This window comes from Aquarana catesbeiana, linkage group LG07 (assembly GCF_042186555.1).
Source record: "Aquarana catesbeiana isolate 2022-GZ linkage group LG07, ASM4218655v1, whole genome shotgun sequence".
NCBI classification, from domain to species: domain Eukaryota; kingdom Metazoa; phylum Chordata; class Amphibia; order Anura; family Ranidae; genus Aquarana; species Aquarana catesbeiana.
Genome location: NC_133330.1, coordinates 21,501,567 through 21,516,867, shown reverse-complemented (window position 1 = coordinate 21,516,867; position 15,301 = coordinate 21,501,567). Strand labels below are relative to the sequence as shown.

General features: G+C 43.1%; 1 protein-coding gene across 2 annotated transcripts in view; it reads right to left on the bottom strand.

The window, feature by feature from the left end:
• Positions 1 to 15,301, bottom strand: part of NR2C2 (nuclear receptor subfamily 2 group C member 2) — a 66,584-nt gene that overhangs the window by 16,489 nt on the left and 34,794 nt on the right. The window contains exons 7-12 of one of the 2 annotated variants that reach the window (XM_073591747.1): positions 12,123 to 12,216; positions 9,524 to 9,657; positions 6,782 to 6,965; positions 6,558 to 6,679; positions 3,316 to 3,455; positions 982 to 1,143 (exon numbers count right to left, since the gene is read on the bottom strand). In XM_073591747.1, coding sequence (XP_073447848.1) covers positions 982 to 1,143; positions 3,316 to 3,455; positions 6,558 to 6,679; positions 6,782 to 6,965; positions 9,524 to 9,657; positions 12,123 to 12,216 — 836 coding nt within the window. The remainder of the gene's footprint in view (positions 1 to 981; positions 1,144 to 3,315; positions 3,456 to 6,557; positions 6,680 to 6,781; positions 6,966 to 9,523; positions 9,658 to 12,122; positions 12,217 to 15,301) is intronic. The other variant, XM_073591748.1, reaches the window with a different exon arrangement.

The following is a 15,301-nucleotide window of genomic DNA, read 5'->3' as shown; positions in this document are numbered from 1 at the left end:
TGCTGACTTTTAAAATATGGACACTTACCTTTCCAGGGCGCCCGCAATGTCGGCACCCGAAGCCGATCTGTCCCTCGGCTCTCGGGTGGAGGCGCCACCATCTTTGGTAAGGGAATCAGGAAGTGAAGCCTTGTGGCTTCACAGCCTGATTCCCTACTGCGCATGTGCGAGTCGCGCTGCGCGATCACACTGGTCCCTGCTGTCTTCTGGGACCCGTGTGTCTCCCAGAAGACAGTGGGGGGTTGGGGGCAGAGGAAGCGCCGGATATGGCATAGATAGCCGCGGATACTGCGGCCATCTATGCCCGGAAGTGGGAGCCAATACCTGGATTATACGGGTATCTGCTCCTCCCTCCCCCCTGAAAGGTGCCAAATGTGACACCGGAGGAGGAGGAGGGGGGGGGGGGGATTCCGAAAAGAGGAAGTTCCACTTTTGGGTGGAACTCCGCTTTAAACACTAAACCTTTTTCTGACATTTGTTGGTTTCAAGTTAAAATCAATTTTTTTTTTTGGCTAGAAAATTACTTAGAACCCCAAAACATTATATATATATATTTTTTTAAGTAGAGACCCTAGAGAATAAAATGGTGGTTGTTTCAATATTTTATGTCACACTGTATTTGCGCAGCAGTCGTTCAAATGCAATTTTCTGGGAAAAAATACACTTTAATGAATTTAAAAAAAAAAAAAAACTAACCTGTAAAAATTAGCCCAATTTTTTTATATAATGTGAAAGATTTTACGCTGCGAGAATCGTGATCTTTTTATTCTAAGCAAAAAAAAAACAAAATTGTGATTCTCATTTTGGCCAGAATCGTGCAGCTCTAATGTATTGCGGTTGGCAAGTGGTTAAATAATAGATTTAGAAAGTTCTCGTCTTTGTGCTAAAGGGTTTGTATTCTGATGTAGAGGATTACGATAACCCAGCAATAAGGGGAACCCAGGAGGCTGGAATGTCCCAGAATTGAGGAGAGTCTCTAACCTGGACTGAAGAGGACCACGGCCTTCAGGTAAGCGTATTCGTAGCCATCGATGTCCAGTTTGGTCATGCTGTTGCAGAACTCTTGCAGCTTCCATATGTGCTCCATCACCTGCTTTATCCTCTCACTGGATAGCTTGTCTGTGAAAATGAAAGTATTTGCAGCTGTCCACAAGAGTCAAGAAAAATTAAGATTTTTTTTTATTTTAGAATGTCAACTACCAAAATGTAATGGGTCACAAAAGGTTATATTTAAAAGGAATCTATAGTATGTTCCTGCAATCATCTTAATGAATGTATTTTAAAGGGAATCTGTGCTTTGCATGCCGGTGTTGGGGGTGGGCAGCAACACAGCATGCGGGAGCAGAAGACGTAATATTTCTCTGTTTGCATTTCTATACAAGTCTATTGCCCCGTACACACGGTCGGACTTTCCGACGGAAAATGTGCGATCGGAGCTTGTCGTCGGAAATTCCGACCGCGTGTGGGCTCCATCGGACTTTTTCCATCGGAATTTCCGACACACAAAGTTTGAGAGCTGGCTCTAAAATTTTCCGACAACAAAATCCGTTGGTGTAAATTCTGATCGTGTGTAGACAAATTCCGACGCACAAAGTGCCACGCATGCTCAGAATCATGCAGAAGAGCCGCACTGGCTATAGAACTTCATTTTTCTCGGGCTCGTCGTACGTGTTGTAAGTCACCGCGCTCTTGGCGTTCGGAATTTCCGACCAACTTTGTGCGACTGTGTGTATGCAAGACAAGTTTGAGCCAACATCCGTTGGAAAAAAATTCGATGGATTTTGTTGTCGGAATGTGCGATCGTGTGTACAGGGCATATGCATGCAAAAGCTGCTTGAAGCAGGACAAATGCAGGTCAGAAGAAGGTCAATCGTATTGGAATATTTGAGCGTGCCACTATGATTGTTACAGGGTGAACTGGATTACTATCCTTTCCAGCTGCACCTCATATGTGTGAATTTACAGAGCTGTAGTTTAAAAATCCTTGTACGTTTTAACATGTCTATGTTAATTTAATAAAACCCTATTTTATCTACTTGTGTATCCCAAGTGTTCTGGTGCCATTAAAGTCCACCTTAGCCTCAAACCCCAAAAATTTCATATTGATAGGACGTAGGTACCCCCTTTTTTGGTTAACATAAAAAAATTTTCTCTAAGCATTCCATTTACCATCACACTAATGTATCATAAGTTGAAGATATAGTCGATTTTATAGAGATTCCCTGAGAGCAGAAAAGCATTTCAAGGGTTTTCTGTGTTGAAAAGTTTGAGAAAGTCTGCCCTAAGGCTCTATTCACTCTAATGCGTTTTTTGATGCATTTTGCAGAAATGCATGGGAATTTTTTTTTAACATCGGTTCCTATGGAACATGTTCACATCAATGTATTTTTGTGCCTCTGCGTTTTTGGAAAGGGTCGGGGACTTTTTTTCATGCAAAATGCAACGTTTTGTATGTAATAGAATTCAATGGACCCGCATCCAAAATGCAAGTACCGCGTTTTTACAGCGCTATTGCCGCGTTTTGCGGGGTTTTTCTCTTTTTTTTTTTTTTTACACTGTATACAGTATAAAAAGAAAAAAAAAAAACACTTAAAAAAAACAAAAAACGCAAACCGCATGTTCAAAAACGCGGCAAGCACCGCAAAAAACACTGCAGAAACGCTCAAAAGCAGGTACACACGACCGGACTTTACGGCATACTTGGTCTGGCGACCGGAGTCCGTCGGACAATTCGACCGTGTGTGGTCTCCAGCGGACTTTTTTTTCTCAAAAGTTTGACGGACCTAGAAATGAAACAGGTTTCAAATCTGTCCGACGGACTCGAGTCCGGTTGAAAAGTCCGCTCGTCTGTATGTTAGTCCGACGGACAAAAACCGACGCTAGGGCAGCTATTGGCCACTGGCTATGAACTTCCTTGTTTTAGTCCGGTCGTACGTCATCACGTACAAATCCGTCGGACTTTGGTTGATTGTGTGTAGGCAAGTCCGTTCATTCGGAAAGCCCGTCGTAAAGTCCGTCGAAAAGTACGCCGGGCAAAATTTGCCGTAAAGTCCGCTCGTGTGTACGCGGCATAAGGCCTGATTCACACCTATGGCATTTTTAGTGCTTTTGCATTTTGCATATTCACACTACAGAAACGTGTTCCATAGGAAACCATGTTAAATGGACTGTAGTGCAAATCTGCAAAATGCAAAAAAGCACTAAAAATGCCATAGGTGTGAATCAGGGCCTAAAGGAAGATTTTACAAATCTGAATATGTATGCGATTCTGTGGTGAAAATATGGAACAGCATATATGTCTATAGAAACCAGTACCTTCCTGTATGCTGTTCTGTAGATGGTTAACAATGGCGGCCAGGATGGTGGAGAGGCTCATCACTTGGGAACACTGTGCAAGGCCGAGCGTGAACAGTTCATTCCAGCAGGCACGTACGAGAGTGGTGTTACAATCCTGCCTGGAAAATAATTTGGACAGTTTGGATTAGACATTAAATCATTTTTTCATACATCTGGTGCGGGGTCAGGCTCCCAGTAGAGTGATGGGTCAGGTTGACTCTTATGGCCCCCGTACACCACGAGCCGAAAATCAGAACGAAAAATACTGCTTGCGAAGCGATCGTATGATAATCTGATCGTTAGTACAGAGCTTTTCGAGAGCCGATCACAACAGTTCCTCCGATATTATCCGATCGGGCAAACAGGAAAATTTTTACCAGATCGTACAATTTTCATTTAATCGGTATAGTTGTCCGAAAATACAATAGAAATACACTGCAACACATGACATCACTTCCGATTTTTTATTCTGCCGTACAAGAATTTTTGAAACTTTAGAGACCTCTCTATTTTTGATATGCGTCTAGCATGCAAAAATAAAAACAAAAAAAACAAAACAAAAAAAAAAGACGATCTGTTATCCGATTTTCGGATCGTGTGTACGGGCCCCATTAGGGGAAGGTTTGCTGCACTAGTTCTCACTGGAGAGGAAACACCAACCTGGACTAGTTTATGTGATGTAAAAGGAAAAAAAAAAAAGGCAGCAGCTTAAAAGCGGAGTTCCACTTGTTTTTTAGTTTAATAAAACTTTCAATAAAACACACACTCACCTGTCCCGCGGTCCAGCGATGTAGTCGCACGGAGCCCCGCTCCTCTCCCTGCTACCGTCATAGCAACTGTGGGCAGTCGCCCTGCGCTCTACTAGTGGCCAGGCAATCTTCTGTGACCTGTGACGTGTCCCAGAAGATTGCAGAGAGGGAGGGGGAGAGGAGGAATCGACTAGGCGGCCAAGAGATGGAAGCAGGAAGTAGAACAGGAAGTCCCTCTCAAAAGCAAGGTACACCCACTCCCCCTCCCCCCCCCCTCAAAAAAAATGACATGCCAAATGTAAACCAGTTTAAAATTACCGAGAGAGACATACGTGACAGGACTAAAATGTGATGGCATGATCCAAGGTGGTACCATGGAGGGAGAGAAGTGCAAGGGAAATTTTTGGCTGCAAAGAAGAAAACTCTGGACCCCATGGACTAGTATGCGTTCTTTTAACCACTTGACCTCCAAAAAGGTTTTACCCTCTTCGTGACCAGGGCATTTTTTTTAGCTATTCTGCACTGCGCTACTTTAACTGGTAATTGGGCAGTCATGCAATGCTGTACCCAAATGAAATTTGAATATTTTTTTTTCACACAAATAGAGCTTTCTTTTGGTGGTATTTGATCACCTCTGGGTTTTTTATTTTATAAAACGAAAAAAGACTGAAAATGTAAAAAAAAAAAAAAAAAAAAAAGAAAAGAAAAATGAAACAGCCTTTGATTCAATTGTCCAATTACTTTTGGTCCCTTGAAAAAAAGGGGGGGGGTGGCTATTCTTAAGAGCTGCAATTCCTAAACCCTTCTTCCAATTTGGATGTACATACCCCCAAATTAAACCTGAGAGTGTGCACTTTCAGCCCATATCTATTATATAACTATAGCTATGAATATGTTTTGGTAAATACCCAAAAAAAAACTAAAATTGTGCCTGTGTCCAAATATATATGGACCTAACTGTACATGCAAATTTATGCAACTAAACCTTTTAAAATGTTAGAAACCAGATTTAATTAGGGCCCCCTTGCTGGCTTACAATGCCGAGTGCTGGGACAGCTCTGTAGTTTTTTTGTTTTTAAACTTCTCCACTCTTCCAATACTCCTCTATTTTATTTACCGTCCTCTAAAACAGCCCTGATTAGCTTTGAATATCAAGGGAAACATACTTAACCGCTTGCCGACCAGAGCGCACACGCCGACCAGTGCACGCCCATGTACATTGGCAGAATGGCACTGGTGGGCAAAAGGGCATAAAGGTACGTCCCTGTTTGATGTCCGCCAGGTGCCCACGATCGTGTAACGGAGAGGTAGAACGGGGAGATGCCTATGTAAACAAAGAATTTCCCTATTCTGCCTAGTAACAGGACAGAGATCACTGCTCTCTGTCATCGGGAGCAGTGATCGTGTGTGTTGAAGCCCACCCCCCCACCCCCCACAGTTAGAATCACTCCCTAGGACACACTTAAGCCTTTCATCGCCCCCTAGTGGTTAACCCCTTCCCTGCCAGTGTCATTTACACAGTAATCAGTGCATTTTTATAACACTGATCGCTGTATAAATGACAATGGTCCCAAAATAGTGTCAAAAATGTCCGAGATAATGTCGCAGTCCTGATAAAAATCGCAGATCTCCGCCATTACTAATAAAAAAAAAATAATGATAAAAATGCCAAAAACAATCCCCTATTTTGTAGACGCTATAAATTTTGCGCAAACCAATCAATATATGCTTATTGCGTTTTTTTTTACCACAAATATGTAGAAGAATACATATCGGCCTAAACTGAGGAAAAAAATAGTTTTTTTTTTTTTTTTTTTTTTTTTAGATATTTTGGGGGATATTTATTATAGCAAAAAATAAAAAAATATTGCTTTTTTTTTCAAAATTGTCCCTCTTTTTTTTGTTTATAGCGCAAAAAATTTTTAAAAAACGCAGAGGTGAAAAATTTGGGGTTTTTTTTAAATATATTTTTATGGGGATATTTATTATAGCAAAAAAGAAAAAATATTGCTTTTTTTTCCAAAATTGTCCCTCCTTTTTTTGTTTATAGTGCAAAAAATAAAAACCGCAGAGGTGATCAAATACCACCAAAAGAAAGCTCTATTTGTGGGAAAAAAAGGACGTCAATTTTGTTTGGGTACAACGTCGCACGACCGCGCAATTGTCAGTTAAAGCGACGCAGTGCCGTATCGTAAAATCTTCTGGGGCTGAAGTGGTTGAAACAGTAGAAAAACGCAGCATTTAGAAAAAAAAAAATTAAAAATCCCCTGCAAGGCAATGGCACAATATGCTAGTATGGAGATATACACTGTACCTACAGGTAAGTCTTATTATAGGCTTACCTGTAGGTACAAGTTCAAAAAAAATTACTTTACTACCACTTTAAAGTAATACATGAAGTCTTAAACTGCTGTAACACAGCAACAGACCTATTACTAGCTATTAGCTGAAGAGGTGACGAACCAGACTTACCCCAAGGCCTGGAAGGCAGGAATAGATCGAGCCCAGTGCATGGAAAGGAAAAGCAGGCGGGAAGCCGACTCACAAATATAATGTACATTCAGATACTCCGGCATCGGGCTGGGCATAGTTAGCTGCAACACAAAAAGAAAAATAGATGTAGAGGACATCAAACCCTATGGGGTGGCGGCCTTAGAAAACATGCACGTTTAAGGGGGGGGGGTATCGCCACCTACCTTAAATGTGACGTGTGTGTCTGACAAAAGGGGTCCTTCCACCTCCAGGATAGGGGTGGCCTGATCCCGGCTAATGACGTGAATGTTCCCTCCGGCTGCTGGGTCCATCCCGTCTGCTTCCGGCTGGTTCTGTCCACCGGCTGACTCTGACGCGTTAAGTGCTTTTGCTAACGTATCAAAAGCCCTACGAGAGTCAGTGGACAAATCTCAATGTGTGATATAAAAAAAAAAAGTATCAGCACACACACACACACACACACTATAAGGTATCAAACACATGGGGCGTACTACAGCGTACACCCTGCGAGGGAGGAGTTTGTCTACACGGAGATGCACAGGTGTTCAGTGCATCCCTGTGCAGGCAGTCCCATTCATGTCGATTGAACGCAGAGGCTGCACAGACACAGCCACTGTTCCCAAATCGACAGCCATGCTAGCGCACGGCTCCGAATGCAGACAGACAGGAATGGGACGGGATGCACAGAACATCTGTGATACCCATGTGGGCAAACACGGCCGTTGCACGCTGCAGTATGCTCATGTGAATGAGGCCTAAGAGTGGTATTTTATTACTGTGGAAAAAAAGGGAATAGTGGGACTTTATATGAAGCACAACACCAAAACCAGATGAATCAATTGGTAGATACTATTTAATATTTAATGGTGCATTTTATTAGTATGGGCGACGTCACACTTGCAAATCTATAGCAGCAATTTATAGACCCAACAATTCAGTTATGTTGAACCCCTTCCCTCTTCCTTGTAGGACTGTGGCATGCCATTAAGGCTTTGCACCCAAGCTACCTCTGTCACCGGCTGGAAGCAAGTTCCCTATTTAACCCCTTCAATACCGGATACTTTCACCCCCCCCCCCCCCCCCTTCCTGCCCAGGCCAAATTTCAGCTTTCAGCGCTGTCACACTTTGAATGACAATTGCACATGTCATACAACACTGTGCCCATATGAAATTTTTATCAATTTTTTTGAGACAGATAGAGCTTTCATTTGGTGGTATTTACCCACTTGACCTCTGGAAGATTTACCCACCCCTTCATGACCAGGCCATTTTTTGCGATATGCTTTACTTTAACTGACAATTGCGCAGTCATGCGACGCTGTACCCAAATAAAATTGATGTCCTTTTTTTCTTCCACAAATTGAGCTTTCTTTTGGTGGAATTTGACCACTACTGTGTTTTTTTTGCATTATAAACAAAAAAAAAAACAATTTTGAAAAAAAAAAAAAAAAAAAAAAAAAACGGTTTTCTTAATTTGCTATTGAACATATCCAATGAAAAATGTAAATTTCTTCATCAGGCTAATATATATTCTGCTACATATTTTTGGTTAAAAAAATCCCAATTAGCGTAAAGGGATTGGTTTGCGCAAAAGTTATAGCGTCTGCAAACTATGGGTTATATTTAAGGAATTTTTTTTTTTTTTTTTACTAGTAATGGCAGTGATGAGAGACTTATACCGGGACTGCGATATTGGGGCGGACAAATTGGACATTGAGTGACACTTTTTGGGGACCAGTGACATCAATACAGTGATCAGTGCTAAAAATATGCAGTGTCACTGTACTTATGACACTGGCTGGGAAGGGGTTAGGGGGGATCAAGGGGTTAACTGTGTGCCTAGCCAGTGCTTGTGTACTGTGGGGGGAGGTGCTTTGACGAAGGGAAGACATAGATCCGTGTTCCTGCTTTGCAGGAACAATACCTTACCTACTGACAAAACGGCGATCTGCCTTGTTTACATAGGCAGGTCGCTGTTCTGGCTCTCTGCCCAATGATCCGCGGGTGCCGGCGGACATAGAGTCTGCAGTTCCCGCAGTGTACAATCAAAGTGGGAGAACGTGTACGTGCCCCAGACCCGGAAGAGCAGGGTCACAAACTAGGAATGTGATCCTGCACAGGAGTGCCGCTGTATATTTAAGTCATACGGTCAGCAAGTGGTTAATCACCACTGGGTCTTTTATCTTTTTGCTAAACAAGTGAAAAAAGAGACAAAAAAAAAAAAAAAAGATTTTCCTTCTGTTATAAAATTCTGTTACAAAATTTTGCAAATGCTGCTGCACGGAGGAGGCACTGATGGGCACAGATGGGGCTGCACTGATAATCAGTGCCCTGATTATCAGTGTAAATGTGCCCTGTCAGAATTACCAGCTACCGGCTCTTCATTCCTCAGGCTGTGACAGCATGAGGAAAAGGAATGCCGATAATAAGCGAGTTTGTTTACATGTGAACTGCTGTGATTGGACATAGCTGATCACATGGTAAAGGGCTGCTGCGATTGGCCCTTTCCCATGATTTGTGATCAGCTGAAGGACACAGCAATCACAGAGCGCACCGTCTGCGCACCCCAGAGGCCCCCGCAGGTGGTGTGATTCTGGGAGGACCTCCATGGACGCCCTCCCAGAACTGGACAACCAAGCTATAGCCAAAAGATGGCTACAACATGGTCGGGAAGTGGATAACAGCAGAGCCACTGAAAAACAAAGCTTAGCCTTTCACAGCCACATCAGGGACAGGAGAAGATCTCCTTGCCATATTTCCGAAGTGCATTGATCACCAATAGGGTGCCTGAACCCTTCCCTACTCTGATCAAAACACACAAACCTGTTGTGGACCTGATCTTTTATGAAAAGTAGGCCGGTCATTAGTGTCTGTACTGCTTTGCCACAGGGACACAATTCACATTCTCTGCACACTAATCACAGCCACAATCTTCAGGCACTCACCGTGTGATCTCACTGGAGAATTGGTCCTCTGGTTGGGCATCTGAACTGTCCCCATTGTTTTCCGACTCAGTGAGATTGGCGAGCGAACTGACAACGTTTGCCAGAGTTCCCAGTCCACCCTGACTGGCTTCCGTCTAGGGATTTAGAAAACATGCATTTAAAGAAAAAAAAAAGTGCAATTACCCTTCTTTTACCCACACTGGGATAGCATGGAAGCCGATCGATCACTTTCATGCCACTGTGGCAGAAGCTAATGGAGTGAAATCTGCTCCCTTTTAGCATCAGTGATGGGCAGGTGAGACATTAGGGGTGATGGCTCAATAAAGAGACCAGTCACAGCAAAATTCCAATCACATAGGGCAGGGATAAGCAATTAGCGGACCGCCAGCTGTTTCAAAACTACAAGTCCCATCATGCCTCTGCCTCTGGGTGTCATGCTTGTGGCTGTCAGAGTCTTGCTATGCCTCATGGGACTTGTAGTTCTGCAACAGCTGGAGGTCCACTAACTGCATATCCCTGACATAGGGGTTGGTTACACCTAAGCACCTAACCTCCCTCCCCCCCCAAAAAAAGTGAGGGCAATAATTCTAGGTCTATTATTCACAGTTAACTCTAAATGGTTGACCTGTAGAATGACCTATGGAAAATTTAGGGTACCGAAGTTTGTCACTGTTTAACCTTTTCGCTGCCAGAGCTCTTTTTTTTATTATTTGCACACGTTTAAAAAAAAATCATTTTAGACCTGAAGTTTACACAAAACCCCCCAAACATTATATATTTTCTGAAAGCAGACACCCTAGAGAATGAAATAGTGGTAATTCCAATTTTTTTTTTATGTGACTTAATATTTCCCTCAGATGAAACAGCTGTGGTAATTACTAAGGAAGTGAAACTGATCAAATCACCTGTGCAAAATAATGGGAAGCCTGAAAACATGACCTGTTGGGGTGCCTCGAGGACTGGAGTTGAGAAACACTGGCCTAGGAAATGCAAAATTTCAGTAAAACAATACACTAAAGTGAATTTCAAAACACACAAAACGCAATAAACTACCCACATTTTTGAAAAAAAAAAAAAAAAAAAAAGCAGAGGTTGCACCGAGTAAATAGATACTCAACATGTCAAGCCCTAAATTTGTTTGCTCCCGTGAAATGCTGACAAACTTCAGTACCCCTATATTTTCTATAGGCGGCGCTTCTAAAGGCCCCTATATGTTATCAGTTTAGTGTTACGGAGGAGGTCTGGTACTAGAATTATTGCTCTCACTCCGGGGTGCGTGGCAATATGCAACATGTGCATCGCAAATGACATTTTCATGTGTAGGCGCCCCCCAAAATGTGCGTTTATGTTCATAAGTGTGTATATGTGGGGGTGGGGGGGCTTCAGCATTTTCTTTTGGGGGGGGGGGGTTTATGTGGTTGGATGTAATTTCCATTGCTTAACTTTTTATTTTATTTTTTTTATCACATATGGGACAAAAAGTACAGATTCTTCCCACTGATCACCAATGTAAGGAGCATTCTTCCCACTGATCACCAATGTAAGGAACATTCTTCTCACTGATCACCAATGTAAGGAACATTCTTCTCACTGATCACCAATGTAAGGAACATTCTTCTCACTGATCACCAATGTAAGGAACATTCATCCCACTGATCACCAATGTAAGGAACATTCTTCTCACTGATCACCAATGTAAGGAGCATTCTTCCCACTGACCACCAATGTAAGGAGCATTCTTCCCACTGACCACCAATGTAGGGAACATTCTTCCCACTGATCACCAATGTAAGGAGCATTCTTCCCACTGACCACCAATGTAGGGAACATTCTTCCCACTGATCACCAATGTAAGGAGCATTCTTCCCACTGACCACCAATGTAGGGAACATTCTTCCCACTGATCACCAATGTAAGGAACATTCTTCCCACTGATCACCAATGTAAGGAGCATTCTTCCCACTGACCACCAATGTAAGGAGCATTCTTCCCACTGATCACCAATGTAAGGAACATTCTTCTCACTGATCACCAATGTAAGGAACATTCTTCCCACTGATCACCAATGTAAGGAACATTCTTCTCACTGATCACCAATGTAAGGAACATTCTTCTCACTGATCACCAATGTAAGGAACATTCTTCCCACTGATCACCAATGTAAGGAACATTCTTCTCACTGATCACCAATGTAGGGAACATTCTTCCCACTGATCACCAATGTAAGGAACATTCTTCTCACTGATCACCAATGTAAGGAACATTCTTCCCACTGATCACCAATGTAAGGAACATTCTTCTCACTGATCACCAATGTAAGGAACATTCTTCTCACTGATCACCAATGTAAGGAGCATTCTTCTCACTGACCACCAATGTAAGGGACATTCTTCTCACTGACCACCAATGTAAGGAACATTCTTCTCACTGATCACCAATGTAAGGAACATTCTTCCCACTGACCACCAATGTAAGGAACATTCCTCATATTGACCCCAATGAGTTATTTTACTAGGGATTCCCCAAGAACTGAAAACTATTTAAAGGGATTAATGGGTATCAAGTATAAAGTAATAGTTACAGTTATTACTGGACTCACCTTGGCGTCTGCAGACAGAACCACAGTGCCGTCTTCTCTTACAAGCGGCTGCTGAATATTGACCAGCATACCCGGATCGAGAAGTCCTGATTGTCTTAACACAGAAAAATGGATATTTCTTTAATGGTCATGGTACACAGGCAGGTGTGCATTCAACAAAGCAACCAAATAGCAATGACCGAACTAAGTGCATCAACCTAAACAACCAATCAGGTTTCAGTTCACTGCTGCTTATCCAATTGAATATTCTCCTCCGTAATATATGTTGCAACATGTTATTATAAAAGCAAGGAGTTTTTTGTATTCTTTTCACAAATCATGTGCTTCCCATTCCATTTAACATTTAAAGTGATACCAAAGGCCATTGTTCATGTTTTTGTTTTATTCAAGTTTTATTTTAAAAAAAGTCATACTTACCTTCTCTGTGCAACAATATTGCAAAGAAAGACCCCTTACCTCCCTCTTCTGACAGTCCTCCACCGGCGCCGTCAGCGTCTCCTTTCTCCAGGTGCTTTCTTAGCAAGTTAATTGCCAAGGAGGCACCCATGCAGGCGCGTTCCTGAGCTAGGCTGTGTGCTTCATTAGACACACACAGTGCCAGCAAATCACGCCCCCTACTCCCTCTCACAGGTGTGTGACCAACAGCAGTAGTGAGCCGATCGCTCCATTGCCCTCGGTGACTCCTTTGAGACCAGGAAAGGGTGCGGCGCTGCAACCGAGACTGCTGGGAGTGGCAACAGGAGCCGGGTAAGTGTTTAGGGATGGGGGGTGGGTAGGGAAAGGTAGTTGGGTGTTTTTAATCTTAAATTCCAAGAATGCATTAAAGCGCAACGTCACACTCTCAATCAACATCGACTATTTTTAATCCTAACGCTGCTAGCATTAGTAGATTGATAAAGTATATTTTTACTTGTTTTAAACTTTTTTCTTTTTTTTTATACATTTCTTCAGTTACTTCCTGGCTTCCAGATCTAGTCAAATGATGTCAAACATCCCAGGAATCTTCATAAGGAGGAGGGGATTTCTCAGCTAAGAACGCCTTCCTGCCTCTATGCCTGAGCTAAGGGCAGATGGACTCCAGTAAGTAAAAAGCTACAAGAATCAGCTGCCCTTTTCAAAGTGATTTCTCCGCAAAATAAAGAGCAGAGAACTGGATGGATGGGAGAGTTTACTATGAATGTTTGAAATTAACTTGCCCTTCGGAAGATTTACCCCCCCCCTTCATGACCAGACCATTTTCTTTTGCTATGCGGCACTGCGTTACTTTAGACCCCTTTCGCACTGCTAGTGCGGCCGCGTTGGTGGTAAAGGGGTGCTAGTTTTAGCGGTAAAGCGCCGCTAGTTTTAGCGGCGCTTTTCGGCCGCTAACGGCTGAGGAAAGAGTTAATAGCGCCCAAAAAGCAGCGCTTCGGCAGTGGTGCCCATTCATTTCAATGGCCAGGGGCAGTGGAGGAGCGGTGTATACACCACTCCTCCACTGCCCCAAAGATGCTGCTTGCAGGACTTTTTCTAACATCCTGCATGCGCACCGCCCCAGTGTGAAAGCACTCGGGCATTTACACTGGGGAGGCTTGGCTTGAGAGGTGCCTTTCAGGTGCTATTTTTAGAGCTAAAACGTCTGAAAAGCGCCTTCAGTGTGAAAGGGGGTCTTAAAGTGGTTGAAAGTTTTTTACCTTCATACATTCTCTGCATGAAGGTGAAAAAACCTCCTCTGCACAGCCCCCCCCCCAAATACCTACCTGAGCCTGATTTTCATCCAGAGATGTGCATGAGAGTCATTGGCTACCACTGCTGTCAATCACAGCCAGTGAGCCAAGGAGGAGAGAGAGGGGGCGGGTACATGACCCCGCTCTGCCGCTGTATATGTAAGTTATAAGGTTGGCCAGCAGTTTTAAATTAGACTTTAGAACCACTTTGAAAAGGGCCCTTTGCCTATTTACCCTATGTATGTAGGGTAGCGACCAACCCCCCCCCCCCTCCCCCCCAGGCATGTATACTTAATCTGCTTAAGAAAACTAGCGGTGCAGCTCCGGCCTCCCTCATCCCAATCTGGAGGCACACACCGTGGGAGCTGGCCTGAAGAGAGCCCATCCCGGCTCAGTGTACTAAAAATCAACAAAAGAGCAGTCCTGAACACGCCTGACAGTCCCTTGCGTAAAAGCAGCCTCAGCAAAGCTCCGCCCCTGCCATGCTGGCTGACGCATTTTACCCCCCCCCCCACACACACACACACACAGGGCTTAGTAGCTCCATAACTAAGCCCCAAGGGCAGGCCAAAACGTGTTGGCAGCGTGGCCTGGACGGAGCTGGGTGGAGCCTGCTATTACTGAAGCAGCCAATCATCAGGCTGTCATGTTGGAGGGGAAAAGGGGCGGAGGGCAGTGATGTCATTCCCACCTGTGAAAGCAGCAAGGGAGTGTGGTTGGGCAAGTATAAATAAAAAAAAAAAAAAAACTGGGGGGGTGTGGTGGCTATCCGAACACACCGATTGGGCAAAGTGAAAAGAAAACAGAGACCAAGTATATAAAGATAACCTGAGAACTTGAAGCCCTCTTCCAATAAACAAGCTCCAGTAAGCTCTACTAATACAGATGATCACCATGACATATACAGTATAACCTTGGTTTGAGAGCGTTTTGCACGACGAGCTAAATTTTTTAATATATTTTGACTCGATATACAAGTAGCGTCACGTCACAGCTGAGTAAAAAAAGGGACGAGAGGCGCCTCTAAGTGTAGCAATATGGTTACATTTAATGAAGGTCCAACATTTAGCAACATATTGCTACACTTAGAGGCGCCTCTCTTTTTTATTCTCTGGAGCTCCTGCTGGATTTTGCGTCTAATCCCCTTGTGGAGGCTTCCATTTGTGGATGGACATTTTATGGTTACACAACCTGATCACATTGCTATAATCTTTTTATATGGACTATAAACTGAAGGACCTAGGAATAAATGGTTGTGGAACGAATCATCTGAGTTTCCATTATTTCTTTATGGGGAAATTCACTTTGATATTCAAGTGCTTTGGATTACAAGCATGTTTCTGGAACAAATTATGCTCGGAATCCAAAGGTTTTACTGTATATTAATCAATTCACTAACAGATATTGTCAACCACATACAAACAAAATAAAAATACATGATAAAAAAAACAAAACAAACAATCAGTGTACATT